The 14,203-nt window shown below is 44.0% G+C and overlaps 1 protein-coding gene across 2 annotated transcripts; it reads right to left on the bottom strand.

Moving 5' to 3' along the window:
• Positions 1-3,488: 3,488 nt before the first annotated feature.
• On the bottom strand, positions 3,489-13,619 carry dohh (deoxyhypusine hydroxylase/monooxygenase). 2 transcript variants are annotated; one of them, XR_008725788.1, is made up of 5 exons: positions 13,294-13,619; positions 11,423-11,499; positions 6,045-6,279; positions 4,331-4,946; positions 3,489-4,245 (listed from the first exon to the last, which is right to left on the bottom strand). XR_008725788.1 is itself a non-coding variant. In XM_055658621.1 (4 exons), the coding sequence occupies exons 1-4, from the start codon at positions 13,565-13,567 to the stop codon at positions 4,633-4,635; spliced, it is 900 nt and encodes a 299-aa protein (XP_055514596.1). In that variant the 5' UTR covers positions 13,568-13,619; the 3' UTR covers positions 3,489-4,632. The 2 variants fall into 2 exon arrangements, 1 of the variants encoding a protein (XP_055514596.1); XM_055658621.1 differs by having other exon boundaries at positions 3,489-4,946.
• Positions 13,620-14,203: the final 584 nt, after the last annotated feature.

Genomic DNA, 14,203 nt, shown 5'->3' with positions numbered 1-14,203 from the left:
AACGAGGTAGATGGGAGATCAGGACTGCACTCTAGATGGTGAGAGGGCCAACTAACCTACAAACCCACACATCATTACGATATGGGAGGAAACTGGAGCACCCAGAGGTAACCCACTTGGTCACAGGGAGAATGTGCAAACTCCACTCAGACAACACCCAAGGTCACAAAGCCCAACTCTAAGGCACTGTGAGGCAGAGCTCCATGTTGTGCCATATTTCAAACATTTGTTGAAAGTAAGGAATAATATAACAGGTAACAGAAAAAAGAATGTATGGCAATAAGCACACTTAACATCAACTTCAAATGAAAGCAATGATAGTTAACATAAGGTCTTGCACATTGTGTATGTCAGCTTATTTCATATTCACCTTTGTATACTGCCTTAAGAGTCGCAGGTAGATAGGGTGGTCAAAAAGCCTTTTGGCACATTGCTCTTCATGAGTCATAATATTGAGTAAAGAAGTCGGGAGGTCACTTTGCAGTTGTAAAAGATGTTGGCGAGGCCACATTTAGAGTATTATTTTCAGTTCTGGGCATCAGGAAAATATGTTGTCAGGCTGGAAAGCAAGAGAAAATTTACGAGGTTGTTGCCAGGACTAGAGGGTTTGAGCTATAGGGAGTGGTTGAGTAGGCTGGGACTCTATTCCATGGAGCGCAGGAGGATGAGGGGTGATCTTATTGAGGTGTACAAGATCATGAGAGGAAAAGATCAGGGTGATGCAGAGCCTCTTGCCCAATGTAAGTGAATCGAGGACCAGAGGACACAGGTTTAAGATGAAGGGAAAAAGATCTAATAGGAATCTGAGGGGTACCTTTTTCACGCAAGGGGTGGAGGGTGTATGGAACGAGCTGTTGAGGCTGGGACTATCCCAACATTTAAGAAAGTTAGAGAGGTACATGGATAGTACGCGTTTGGAGGAAAATATGCCAAACGTGGGCAGATAAGACTAGTGTAGCTGGAACGTGTTGGCCGGTGTGGGCAAATTGGGCTGAAGGGCTTGTTTCCATGCTGTATCACTCTATGGCTATGACATAAATGAGCACAGTATTTAGAGCTCGTGATTTACAGACACGCCTAATAATTGCAGTTATAACCTTCAAGCTACAAAATACAAAGCCGAGGCTAAGAAATTACATATGACGCAATTAAAAGGTAAATTAATATAAACAGATAAACAGCATTAGGATGGTACAAGGTGCACTTTTATAAATTACCAAATCTTAGTTACAGGGCAAGGAGATAGTCATTGTGTGCGTATATGTGCACGTGAGCCTGGATGTGAAGGCTATGTGGAGCATGCAAGTAAGAAGCCCTTGCATCAATTACCTTCTGTAATAAAAAATAAATGCCAGAAACACTCATTGAGTCAGGCAGCACTTGCAGTGAGAAAGTTTAACGTTTCAGATATAACATTTAAGGAAGCAGTTATGAAAGCATATAGCAGGCCGTTCAGCCCGACTGTTCCAAATTTATTATCTGAAGTTGTGAATTGAATAGTTTGTCACGTGACAAATAACAGTGAAATCCATTGCTTGTATACTTGTATGCAGTCGCCCATAAAGGGTGCTCGCAAAGTTCCCCCCCTCCCCCTCACGCCATGTCCTTCATTGTCCATCGTTCTTCCCCCTTCCTCACGGTGGTCCTTCCACACCGGGTCCTCCTTCTTCCCTTCCCCAGACAGCGGCGTCCTCACTTCCACATGTCCGTCGGTCGGCCCATCATCGACTGCCACATCAACCTCTCCACTATTGCCACCGTTTCTTCTCCGGATGCCTCCGTGGCGCCGACCCAGAGCCCAGCTGCAGCTCACAGCCCCATGGGTCGTCGTTCACTCGCAAGGCTTTACCTTCAACCCACGAGGCCACGGCTTCGTAGCGGCAACTCCAGAAGGCTGCTCCGGAATCTCGACCCAAAATATCACCACTTTCTTCTGTTGCTGCTGGCCTGTTGAGTTACTCCAGAATGTTATGTCTATCTTTGCTATAAACCTGCATCTACAGTTCCTTCATAAATCAAAGAAGCAGAATTAGGTAATTCGGCCCATCGAGTCTACTCCTCCCCAATCCCAATGATCTATCATTCCTCCTCAATCCCATTCTCCTGTAACATTTGACACCCTTACTAATCAAGAACCTGTTAATCACTGCTTTAAAAGTACCCTAGGACTTGTTTTCCCATTGATGTATAGCATGTACTCCAGTTGAGATTTTCGGTCACGTGGGTGCGGATCTACGCTCCAGTGACCTTTCGTGAAATCACCCTATGCCTTTCATCTTTTTTTTGCCTGAAAATTTAGGGAGGGGCTTAAAGTGAGAGATCAAAAAGTAGAGGGGGATGGGGAGAGAGAGAGGGGGGGGAGAGAGTGGGGCGGGGGGGGAGAGAGTACCAAGGGAGGGGGGGAGAGAGAGATGGAGAGAGGGGGGGGGAGAGAGTGGAGGGGGGGGGGGGGGAGAGAAAAGGAGGGGGGGGGAAGAAAAGGGGGGGGAGCCAGGGTGAGCGAGGTGAGCAATGGTGCTGCGAAAAGCGGGGGAGAGAGCTGTAGTACGTGGCCCGAGGCGAGAGCATACTGCGTGTCGCTCTTTGCGACATCATCAATAGTGTTCTCAATCCAGAGCCCTGGGGGGGGGGGGGGGGGGGGGGGGGGGGGGGGCTGGGGGGGCGGGGGGGGCATCTCACGGGTTGGCCGTCGGAGTGAGAGGGGGGGGGGGGGGGGGGGGGTTGGCCGCGGAGCAGGATGCACCTTAAAAAATCTGCGCAGCTCCCTGCGAGGAGCAGAGTTGTGACATCATCAGCCCATAGTTTCAGCTTCAGGGGGGGGGGGGGGGTAATGACCTAAATTTTCGAGGCAATTTTCGCAGGCTTGTGTAAAACTATGGCCAGCAGGATGCACCTGTAAAAAGATCTGCGCAGCTCCCTGCGAGGAGCAGGCATTGTGACATCATCAGCCCATAAGCTTCAGCTTCAGTTAGTTGTAGACCGGTGAAGAATTTGAAGAAATAACTGAAGAAATAATGAACTAAATTTTCAGATGAGGCAATTTTCGACATCATGAGGTAAATCTCTACCAGAATATGTAAAAAATTCAGCATTAGTGCGTCGGGTTTTCGAGAAGCTGTGAATCACACACAAGCAAACAAATAAACGATCAGCGTTTTATAGGTATAGATAGATGTGTGGGGCAAGTTTTTGTTTTACACATAGTGGGGACCTGGAATGCATTGCCAAGAGTGGTGGTGGAGACAGATATAATAATAGCATTTAAAAGGCTTTTAGATAGGCACGTGGTAGTGTAGGGAATGGAGGGACATGGATCACGTACAGGCAGAGGTGATCAGATAACTTGGGATCACGTTTGGCACAAACTGTGAGCCTGTTCCTGTGCTATACTACGCTATGTTCTATCTTGTTTATAATTTTTGTTCCTAGGTTACAAGTTTACTTTACCAAACTTTATCAGTTACACACTAGAGCAGTAAAAAATTAAGTTGCAGAATTTGCAAAAAACATTTAATATTTCCTAAAAATGCACAAGGGATACAGATTCTAAATTGCTTCTAATACCTTATGTGCAAGGATTTCAGAGTTCCAAAGTACAGATCTGCAATCATCAATGAAACCTTTCCCCCCCCATAGTACTACATTTGCTTGTATTTTCCCCCAAATTAGCAGCTAATAAAATATCATATAAAATGATCAAATTTTGAATTAGTTAATAAATTAGACACAATATAAAGAATGACTCAGTGGAGCATCACTTATTGCTGCTGCCTCACAATTCCAGCAACTTGGTTTCATTATTTGGAGGAAGTTACCAGTTTTGAGAATTGTACGTTCATTGGATTAAGGTCCAATCCTTCTCAGGGGTCATTTAGCTGCTGAACATAAAGAAAATCAGATCAGCATCCTCATCCGTCTCCGGTGCCTGTGTGAAAATTTGCATTCTCTGTGACCTCTCAGGCTTCACCCAGGTGCGTCAGTTTCCTCACACATATGCTGGTAGCAACTCGATTACTAGAAATTATCGTTGGTCTGGGAGGATGGCAGAAGAATCAAATGGAGTAGGGGGAGTTGATGAACATGTGAGATGGAATAGGTTCCAGGGGAAAAAAGGAACTGCAGATGCTGGATCGAAACTCAATCACTGGAATTGAGGCATAAGTAATGACCGAGGCACCACTGTGTCAATCTTTATCATATCTAATGCATTAACTAATTCAAACACAAAGTGCTGAAATAGCTCAGCTGGTCAGGCAGCATCCGTGGAGTAAGTGGTGAAATAATGTTGTGGGTCGTCGACTGCCCAGGTCCTCCAGAGATGCTGCCTGACCTGCTCATTTATTCCAGAACTTTGTATTTATCTTAGGTTACCGGGGAATAAGATTGATGGCAATACTCAGAGCTAGCAAAGATTTGATGGTCCAAGTATCCTCTATATGTAAAGAGGTACGACAATAGATAAATAAAGCAACGCGTTTCATTGTCATTTCTACAAGTTACAATTAAACATCAAGAAATTTACAATAAATATCTCCAATACTGGAAGAGGTTCTGAGAATTGTGTCAAAGATTTTCAAGAGTCTATCGGCTGTGTGATAGAAGTCCCATTGAGTCGATATTAAATTCTCCACATCAGCTTGGCTGTAATCTGATCAGACTGTCAGCGTACTGGAACTCGGGACTGTTTTCGTATTCAGACATGTCCAGTGCCACCTCACAACTCTCTTTCACAACGCGTTCTTTATCGTGCAGATATTGTTTCAATACTTCCACACACGGCTCTTTGGCGATGGAACCCAAAGCTTCTGCACACTCGTGACGTACCATGGAGCTCTCATCCATTTTTTTTAACGCTGTTACAAGCGGAGGAATACTGGCTTCATGCTGCATCTGACCAAAGACATAGCCGATTTCATGTCGAAATAATGCACTGCCGCATTGTAAACCTGGACAAGGAAAATGCACATGAAGTTAGATGCCACAAGTTAAATTAGGAAGATCCCATGTGTAAGACCTGATACATCCAAGTGTGGAAATTTATTGAGCATTGTAAATAACAAGGTAATTTGTTGCTTTACATCTTTCTCAAATGTAAACAAAGCTTCTTGGCGTAATCTATCTGCAAGATTAAACAAGAGTAAATAGCACTCCGAAATGCGAAAATTGTAGCTGCACATTTTTCTAAACCAAAACCCATCGCGTTTAGTAGTTGCTACTTTGGTCAGTGAGAACAGGAACTAGCTTCCCTGCTGCAAAAACACCTTCAACACATGATTTGAAAGGAGCCTATTTTTCAGTAATTAGCAATCAAGGACTTTTTCTACCGCTGGAGATAAGGAATGGGTGACGTTTGAAGAAGGGTCTTGATCCAAAGAGATGCTGCCTGTCCAACTGAGTTACTCCAGCACTTTGTCTATCTCTGGTTTAAACCAGCATCTGCAATACATTCCTAAACCTTTTCTAACCCAGTTATTCCCTTTATTCCTTCTCCCATCACAGAAGACACAAAAGCTTGAATACGCATACCACCAATCTCAGCTACAGCATCTTTCACTATTTATCAGGCTTCCCCCCATAGAGGATCTCATGTCACTGAAAAATATTTCATAGTTGTTTTAATGACTAAAAATAGCAACTAACTGGATGATTGGTTCAAATAAATACCAACCACAATGGGAGAAATGTCATTATTTTCTTTCTTCCCTGGATGATGTGATAAGATCTTAATGTTCTGAAGAAATCAGAAAAAGGCCCAATTTATAGTTTCACTCTAAGACATCAAAGCCATGCCGCATTTTTCTATTGGAATATTAATCTAGTTTATACGCCCTCTGATCTCAGAGATGAAAGCTAGAGCACACAACATTCTGATGTAGTCAGTAGAGAACATTAATTTTCACCCCATGATAAATCTAAAGAACAACCTTAGTTGGTCAAAAAACCAAGTCAGAGTGAAAACTTAACATGATTTAGGTGTTACGTTACAATCTAACCTAACACCCAAGGTGAATGAATGACATGGCAGAAACAAATGAACTTCATACCATCGCCTAAAGTCAGGACTGCTTCTTTAGTTCCAATATTACGAAGGGCAAACATAGCTCTGTATCTGTCGAACAAGGGCAAGGATTCATCCAGCAGAGTTTCCCTCAATTTTTGAATGTCTTTCTCTGGAGATGGGGGAGCAGGGTCAATTGAACAGTATTGGCTTCCGCTGAGGTCTTTGTTGTTCTGTAGCCATTCAATCCGTTTAACTGCAAGCTGGCACGTTTCAGCCACCTAAAAAAATGAATACAATACGCTAATTAATCTTTTTAAAAGCATTTGACAACTACATACATTCCAAAGTAAATTAAAACCACAGTTCCATGCTTCAATTCAGATTCCATTACTTTCACCTGCCATGGCTTTCAACACCTTGTTGATCCTTGGAGTATAATACTTCATGGGCTGTCACTTCATTCAACAATAGTAACAGAACTACAAAAGAGATTGACACCATCTTCTAAACTGAAGTCTGGCATTTTTATTTTTTTCACCAATATAAAAATCATCAGCAAAATACAGTGCAGGAGGAACTGAGTGGGTCAAGCAGCATATGTAGAGGGAAACGGACAGACAACTTCTCGTGAGTCGGGAACTGCTGCAGACACGTCAGATAAACTCAGCATCTTTTTATTGAGCAATAGCAACTGAACAGAAATATGATTTGTAGACACTCTTGCAACCCATTTTCTTTCCATCACCACCCCCCTCCCCTACACATTGCACACAGTGCTATCTGAGAATCTAAATTGAAGGTTTATCATGGATTATTAATTCAACCAAAGCAGACAAGAATTCAACTGAAATCTATTCATATCATCCAAAATGTGCCTTCAATTTCTCTTCTTATATTTGAAACCCATATTACTGAGGCTTGGAGTTGGGCACAGCTCAGCCAACTACTTAATGATTACTGCAGTTTATGACTGAGTTGTGAAAGAACAATTTCCTGATAACTCGTATTACGGCTATTGTTTAGAAAGCCATGATACTATCAAAAAAATGTTGCTACTGTTGCAATGAAAAGATAAGTGAATAACACTTAGTAATGTTTTTCCAAGTTCTGGAGAACTTGTTGCATCATTTTGACCAGCTACACCTTTTGAAGATTGTTCTGAATGTTGAATACGAAATACTGAACATAAATAATTCAAATTTGACATATCAATGCTGCATTGCAGTCTCTGGATAGGGTTGAGAAATCAGAATGCAGGCTTAACTATATTTTCTCTCACTGATTTAAGGTCAATTGTAGTGTCCTATGGTCTCTGACACATCATAAAGCTGAACTCACTGAACTGAGCACAGATCAGGATCCTTATTTCCTGCATCTGGAACCAAACCAGAGAAACCCAAGTCCCCAGGCAGAAAGAAAAAGCAGATGGCTTTTAACTCAGCTCTGTACTAATAAATCAAACAAATCTGGTTGACATTTTTAAAGGCCATTTAAAAACCAAATACATTGCTATTAGGTAGAAAATTTCATTGGAGGTCACAGGACAGGCTGTGAAGGAGTGGCAGTGTGCAACAGAGTGGCAGAAGGGCACGTTTTGTCTAATAATTTCTACTCAGCTCCGTTTTTTTTTAAACCAGTCGCAAACTGTGATAAATGTTAGACCAACATCAATAGAATGCCACAGACAAGGTGAGAATGCAGCAAAATGACTGATTTATACTGCATTAGGAATTGACAACCTGGGAAATAGGGCCCAGTCTGGCAGATACCAGAGATTATCTACAATACCATACAACTTTATTTATCCCAGGAGGGAAATTGATCTGCCAACTGTCATAAAAACACAAAACACATGAAACATGAAAGTAAAGTGACGAGTGGAAAGGCTTGGGGGATGTGCAAAGATTGGGGAGGGTGTCAGTCAGTCTCAGTCTACCCCACGACAGAAGGGGGAGGAGTAGTAAAGTTTGATAGCTATCAACTGTTGGCTGGCTGCCGTGTGCACAGCGCCGGAACCGGAAACATGGGGAAGATGAGGCTTCAGTAAGAGGCAATTTAGTCTGAAAGGTCACAACCCACCCCCCCCACTAAATATTCAGCATGCCAGCTACCCTCGTCTGAGGTTGTCAGCAGACCTGGGACAACCACAATCCATCATAATGCAGATGTTTCTGAGGTGATATATTTCTTATAAAAGTGAAGTGGAGTTCATGTTCAAAAAGGAGGTAAACCAGTGAACTAAGTAATCCAGACCAGTGAGTCAGCCCAATCTAGAACACTAAAAGCTGAGGGGAAACCTGATAAACATACAGTGGCTTGCAAAAGTATTCATACCCCTTGAACTTTTCCACATTTTGTCACGTTGCAACCACAAATGTAAATGTATTTTATTGGGATTTTATGTGATAGCCCAACACAAAGTGGCGCATAATTGTGAAGTGGAAGGAAAATGATACATGGTTTTCAAATGGAAATGTCAGACTAGAGGACATAGCTTTAAGATGAGAGTGGAAAAGTTTAAAGGAGATGTGCAACAGATGCACACAGATGCTGGTGGGTGTCTGGAACCAGCTGCTTGGGGTGGTGGTGGAGGCAGATATGATAGTGGCACTTAAGGGGCCTTTTGATAGGCACATGGATTTGCAGGGAATTGAAGAATCCTCACCTCCACTAATAGGTGATCTCTAGACATTAAGGCTGGTTTCATTAATTCCTGGCAACATGACAAATCAAAGCCAGAAACCAGCACCAGATTTGACCAAATTAACAGGAATTAATGAAACCAGTCTTAATGTCTATAGATCAATTTATCGGCAGTCACAAGCTGGAAAACAAAACTTTTCTTTGAGGGTAGGTACCAACTTCACGACTAATTTCCATCCTGCACTCAAATTCATTTGGACCATCTCCAACATCTCCCTACCGTTTCTGGATCTATTGGCCGACATCTACTACAAACCCACTGATTCCCATAACTATCCAAACTATACTTCTTCCCACTCAGCTTCCTGTAAAGACTCTATACCATCCTCCCAATTCCTCTGTCTACGCCGCATCCGCGCCCAGGATGAGGTTCTCCATACTAGATCATCGGAGATGTCCGCATTCTTTGGTAAATCCCTCTTCCATTATAGATGAGGCCCTTACCTTCCCCCCCCCCATTCGCAACAAGGACCGCATACAGCATAGAAACATAGAAATTAGGTGCAGGAGTAGGCCATTCGGCCCTTCGAGTCTGCACCGCCATTCAATATGATAATGGCTGATCATCCAACTCAGTATCCCGTACCTGCCTTCTCTCCATACCCTCTGATCCCCTTAGCCACAAGGGCCACATCTAACTCCTTCTTAAATATAGCCAATGAACTGGCCTCGACTACCCTCTGTGGCAGAGAGTTCCAGAGATTCACCACTCTCTGTGTGAAAAAAGTTCTTCTCATCTCGGTTTTAAAGGATTTCTCCCTTATCCTTAAGCTGTGTCCCCTTTTCCTGGACTTCCCCAACATCGGGAACAATCTTCCTGCATCTAGCCTGTCCAACCCCTTAAGAATTTTGTACGTTTCTATAAGATCCCCTCTCAATCTCCTAAATTCTAGAGAGTATAAACCAAGTCTATCCAGTCTTTCTTCATAAGACAGTCCTGGCATCCCAGGAATCAGTCTGGTGAACCTTCTCTGCACTCCCTCTATGGCAATAATGTCCTTCCTCAGATTTGAAGACCAAAACTGTACGCAATAATCCAGGTGTGGTCTCACCAAGACCCTGTACAACTGCAGTAGAACCTCCCTGCTCCTATACTCAAATCCTTTTGCTATGAAAGCTAACATACCATTTGCTTTCTTCACTGCCTGCTGCACCTGCATGCCTACTTTCAATGACTGGTGTACCATGACACCCAGGTCTTGCTGCATCTCCCCTTTTCCTAGTCGGCCACCATTTAGATAATAGTCTGCTTTCCTGTTTTTGCCACCAAAATGGATAACCTCACATTTATCCACATTATACTGCATCTGCCAAACATTTGCCCACTCACCCAGCCTATCCAAGTCACCTTGCAGTCTCCTAGCATCCTCCTCACAGCTAACACTGCCCCCCCAGCTTAGTGTCATCCGCAAACTTGGAGATATTGCCTTCAATTCCCTCATCCAGATCATTAATATATATTGTAAATAGCTGGGGTCCCAGCACCCAGCATATATTCCTCCAACACTTTTGCCACCTTCAACGGGACCCCACTACAGGCACATCTTCCCATCTCCACCCCTTTCTGCTTTCCCCAGAGACCTTTCCCTCCACAGCTCCCTGGTCAACTCGTCCCTTCCCACCCAAACCACCCCCTCCCCAGGTATTTTCCCCTGCAACTGCAGGAGATGTCCCTTTACCTCCCCCTTCGACTCCATCCAAGGACCCCAACAGTCTCTTCAGGTGAGGCACAGGTTCACTTGCACCTACTCCAACCTCTTCTGCTGTATCCGCTGTTCGGGGTGTCAACGCCCATACATCGGTGAGACGAAGCACAGGCTCGGCGATCGTTTCGCTGAACACCTCCTCTTAGTCCGCCTTAACCTACCTGATCTCCCGGTTGCTCAGCACTTTAACTCCCCCTCCCAATCTGACCTTTCTGTCCTGGGCATCCTTTGGATGCCAAACCATTGGAGGGCAAATTGGAGGAAGCAGCACCTCATATTTTGCTTGGGTAGCTTATACCCCCCCCAACAGTATGAACATTAACTTCTCCAACTTCAAATAGCCCTTGGTTTCCCTCTCTCTCCATCCCTCCCCCTTCCCAGTTCTCCCACCAGTCTTACTGTCTCCGACTACATTCTATCTCTGTCCCGCCTACTCTCCTGACATCAGTCTGAAGAAGGGGCTCGACCAGAAACATCACCCATTCCTTCTCTCCAGAGATGCTGCCTGTCCCGCTGTTATTCCAACATTTTGTATCTACCTTTGATTTCAACCAGCATCTGCAGTTCTTTCCTACATAGTTCACTTTGAGGGTTAGGGTGGGAAGAAAGCCATTTGTGTTGCCTGCCATTTTTATAACCAGTTGGATCTAGGAAAGGTAACTGAAAGGCTGCAAGCATAACGCAATGGCAAGTTAGAGTTCTGAAATTACACCAAAATCCCATTGAGTGGGAGAAAATAATCACACGATTATACATTCTATACAAAAAGGAACTATATAGTTAACTAATGAAGCTTCGGTACAATTGGATTTTATTTTAACTAATTTAACATAGTAATCTACATCTGCTGCTTTTGTGAAAGTGAAAATATGAATAACAAATTTATCAACAAATCAATTTCCTCCTTAAAAGAGTATTGTCGTTCAAACCTTTTAAAGTAATGCAAGCAGGCATACCTAATTCACTGAATATTAAAATGTGGATCTGTAAAATTAAGTTAAGATAATCTTACTTCTATGACTGGATCACTTGAGTAGTTTCTCAACATTTCAAGGACCTCTGGTTTCCCAATAGCTCCCAACGCCTCGCCTGAAATAATATTGTGACAAAAACAAAAATCAGAATTCAGGAAAATAAATAATTTGAATGTGCGGTAGTACAACTCATCGTGGTCCATCTCCATCATCTCCCCCCCACTTTCTTGATCTCACCGTTTCCATCACAGAAGATAGAATATCGACTGACATCTATTTTAAAAATATTGACTCTCCCACAACTATCTAGACACTTCAACCCAACCTGTTTCCTGCAAAGACTCTATCCTCTAATCCAAATTCCTCCATCTACATATTTAGCTTGGACAGTTTATAGGGTGATTTCACGAAAGGTCACCGGAGCGTAGATCCGCACCCACGTGACCGAAAATCTCAACTGGAGTACATGTTATACATCAGTACATGTTAATGAATGGGAAAACACGCACTTTCCCACCCGTTAAAAACATGGAAAACGGACGATATTTGAGCTGAAATTTTCTGTGCCAGTCGGGGTGACCGTGAAGCACAGCGACCTAAATTTTCAGGCAAAAAAAACCAGAAAGTAAGGTAATTACAAGAGGGAACTGAAGGTGGAGACACTTGCCGCGGAGATTTAAAGATCCAAAATATCGGGAATTATCGCGTTTGCTCGCAGAATTTCATCAAAAGCAAGTTAATAATGCCTTACTTTTGATGAAATTCAGCGAGCAAACGCGATAATTCCCGATATTTTGGATCTTTAAATCTCCATGGCAAATGTCTGCTAAGCACTTCCGCTGTTTTGCCACCTTCAGTTCCCTCTTGTAATTACCTTACTTGCTATCTTTTTTTTTGCCTGAAAATTTAGGTCGCTGTGCTTCACGGTCACTCCGACTAGCACAGAAAATTTCAGCCCAAATATCGGCCGTTTTCCATGTTTTTAACGGGTGGGAAAGTGCGTGTTTTCCCATTCACTAACATGTACCGATGTATAACATGTACTCCAGTTGAGATTTTCGGTCACGTGGCTGCGGATCTACGCTCCAGTGACCTTTCGTGAAATCACCCTATAACCCAGCAATGTGTATGAAGGAACTGCAGAAGCTGGTTTAAACTGAAGATAGCCACAAAAAGTTGGAACTCAGCAGGACAACAGCGAAACTAGAACTCAGCAGGTCAGACAGCATCTCTGGAGAAAATAGGTCACGTTTCAGAAGAAGTGTCTCGACACAAAATTCCTTTTCCTTTTCTCCAGAGATGCTGTCTGATGTGCTGAGTTACTGCAGCTTTTTGGGTCTATCTTCTCTTATAACCCTGCGGTATGAATGTTGATTTCTCCAACTTCAAGTAACCCTTGCTTCTCTCTTCATTCCTCCCCCATCCAAGTCAGCATACTAGTTTCGCTGTTGTCCTGCTGAGATTCAGTTTATATTACTCATTGTCACCTTTCCCACAGCCAACAATACCTACTGAGGGCTCCACTATTCCTTGATCATCATTGCTGGCTTTATTGTCATGTTGTATACCTTTCATTGATTTATTCCCTGTACCATTTCACACATCTAGTTTCCCTCTCCCCGACTCTCAATCTGAAGAAGGGTTTCAACCTGAAACGTCTAGTCCTTTTCTCCAGAGATGCTTCACTCCCGCTGAATTACTCCAACCTTTTGTGCCTGTCAGGTCTCCCTGAATGACTATAGCTTTTTGTGCCTATCTTCGGTTTAAACCAGCTCCTTCCTACACACTCCCTCCACAGATCCTGCCTGACCCAGCGAGTCTTTAGCACTTTGTGCTTTGCTCGGGATTCCTTTTAGCCACAGTCTCTTGTGTCCCCAGCAGCCCATGGTGCCGTGACCCGGGTCCCCACCTGCTTCGTGCCGGACCATGGGCTCTTGGCCGCGGTCGTGCAGCAACCGCCGGAGCACGGGGATGGCGCGCTCGTCCTGCATCTGACCCAGGCAGTAGGCCAGCTCGTGCTTCAGCAGCGCCGACTCGTCCGAGAAACCCTTCGAGATCCACTCGATGGCCAACGCGCCGCCCAGGTTGCGGAGGGTGAAGAGCGCCCGGAACCGCTCCTTCAGCGGCCTCGACGCGTCCACCAGCACCTTGCCGACCGCCTCCACCACCTTGTCGTCCGCCATCTTCCACCCCGTCCGGGGGCACGTCACCCACGCCACGCCCCCACCGCGGTCAGCAGCCAATCAGAGCTCAGTCACGTGCTGTGGGCCTTCGGGAGGGAGGGCCGTGGGAGAAAGTGACCGAATCAACTCCTTCAGTGTTTAAAGTTGTCCACAAATCTTAAAACCCATTTAAATTTGTTACCCTGTCAATGTTTAAAACTTGTTTACAAATCCATGAAGTTGTTTCTCAATGTTTAAACTTACTTTACAAATTCATAATGTTGCATCTCAGTTTAAACCATGTTCACACATCCATTAAATTACATTCCAGTCAATGTTCAGTTTAAAATGTGTTTACATATCCATGGTTAGTGATGTATCTCGTTCCATGTTTAAAAACGCATAGTTAAAGATGTACCCGATTCACTTAAAAAAAAGGTTAAAGACGACTCGTGTGGGAAGGAACTGCAGATCGGCAAAAAATGTTGGAGTAACTCAGCGGGACAGGCAGCGAAGGAATGGGTTCTGACATCGAGGACTCTGACATCGGGGGGGGGGGGGGGGGGGGAGAGTGCAGTGGTGGGAAGGCCTTCCATCACAGCTATGTGATGGATGTTTATGCATTTATGTTGTGTCTGGGTCTATTTGTGTGTAATG

The sequence above is a fragment of the Leucoraja erinacea genome, chromosome 29 (genome assembly GCF_028641065.1).
Source record: "Leucoraja erinacea ecotype New England chromosome 29, Leri_hhj_1, whole genome shotgun sequence".
Taxonomy (NCBI): Eukaryota; Metazoa; Chordata; class Chondrichthyes; order Rajiformes; family Rajidae; genus Leucoraja; species Leucoraja erinaceus.
Note: the sequence above shows the minus strand (reverse complement) of the source record. Positions and strands in the feature narration are given on the sequence as shown.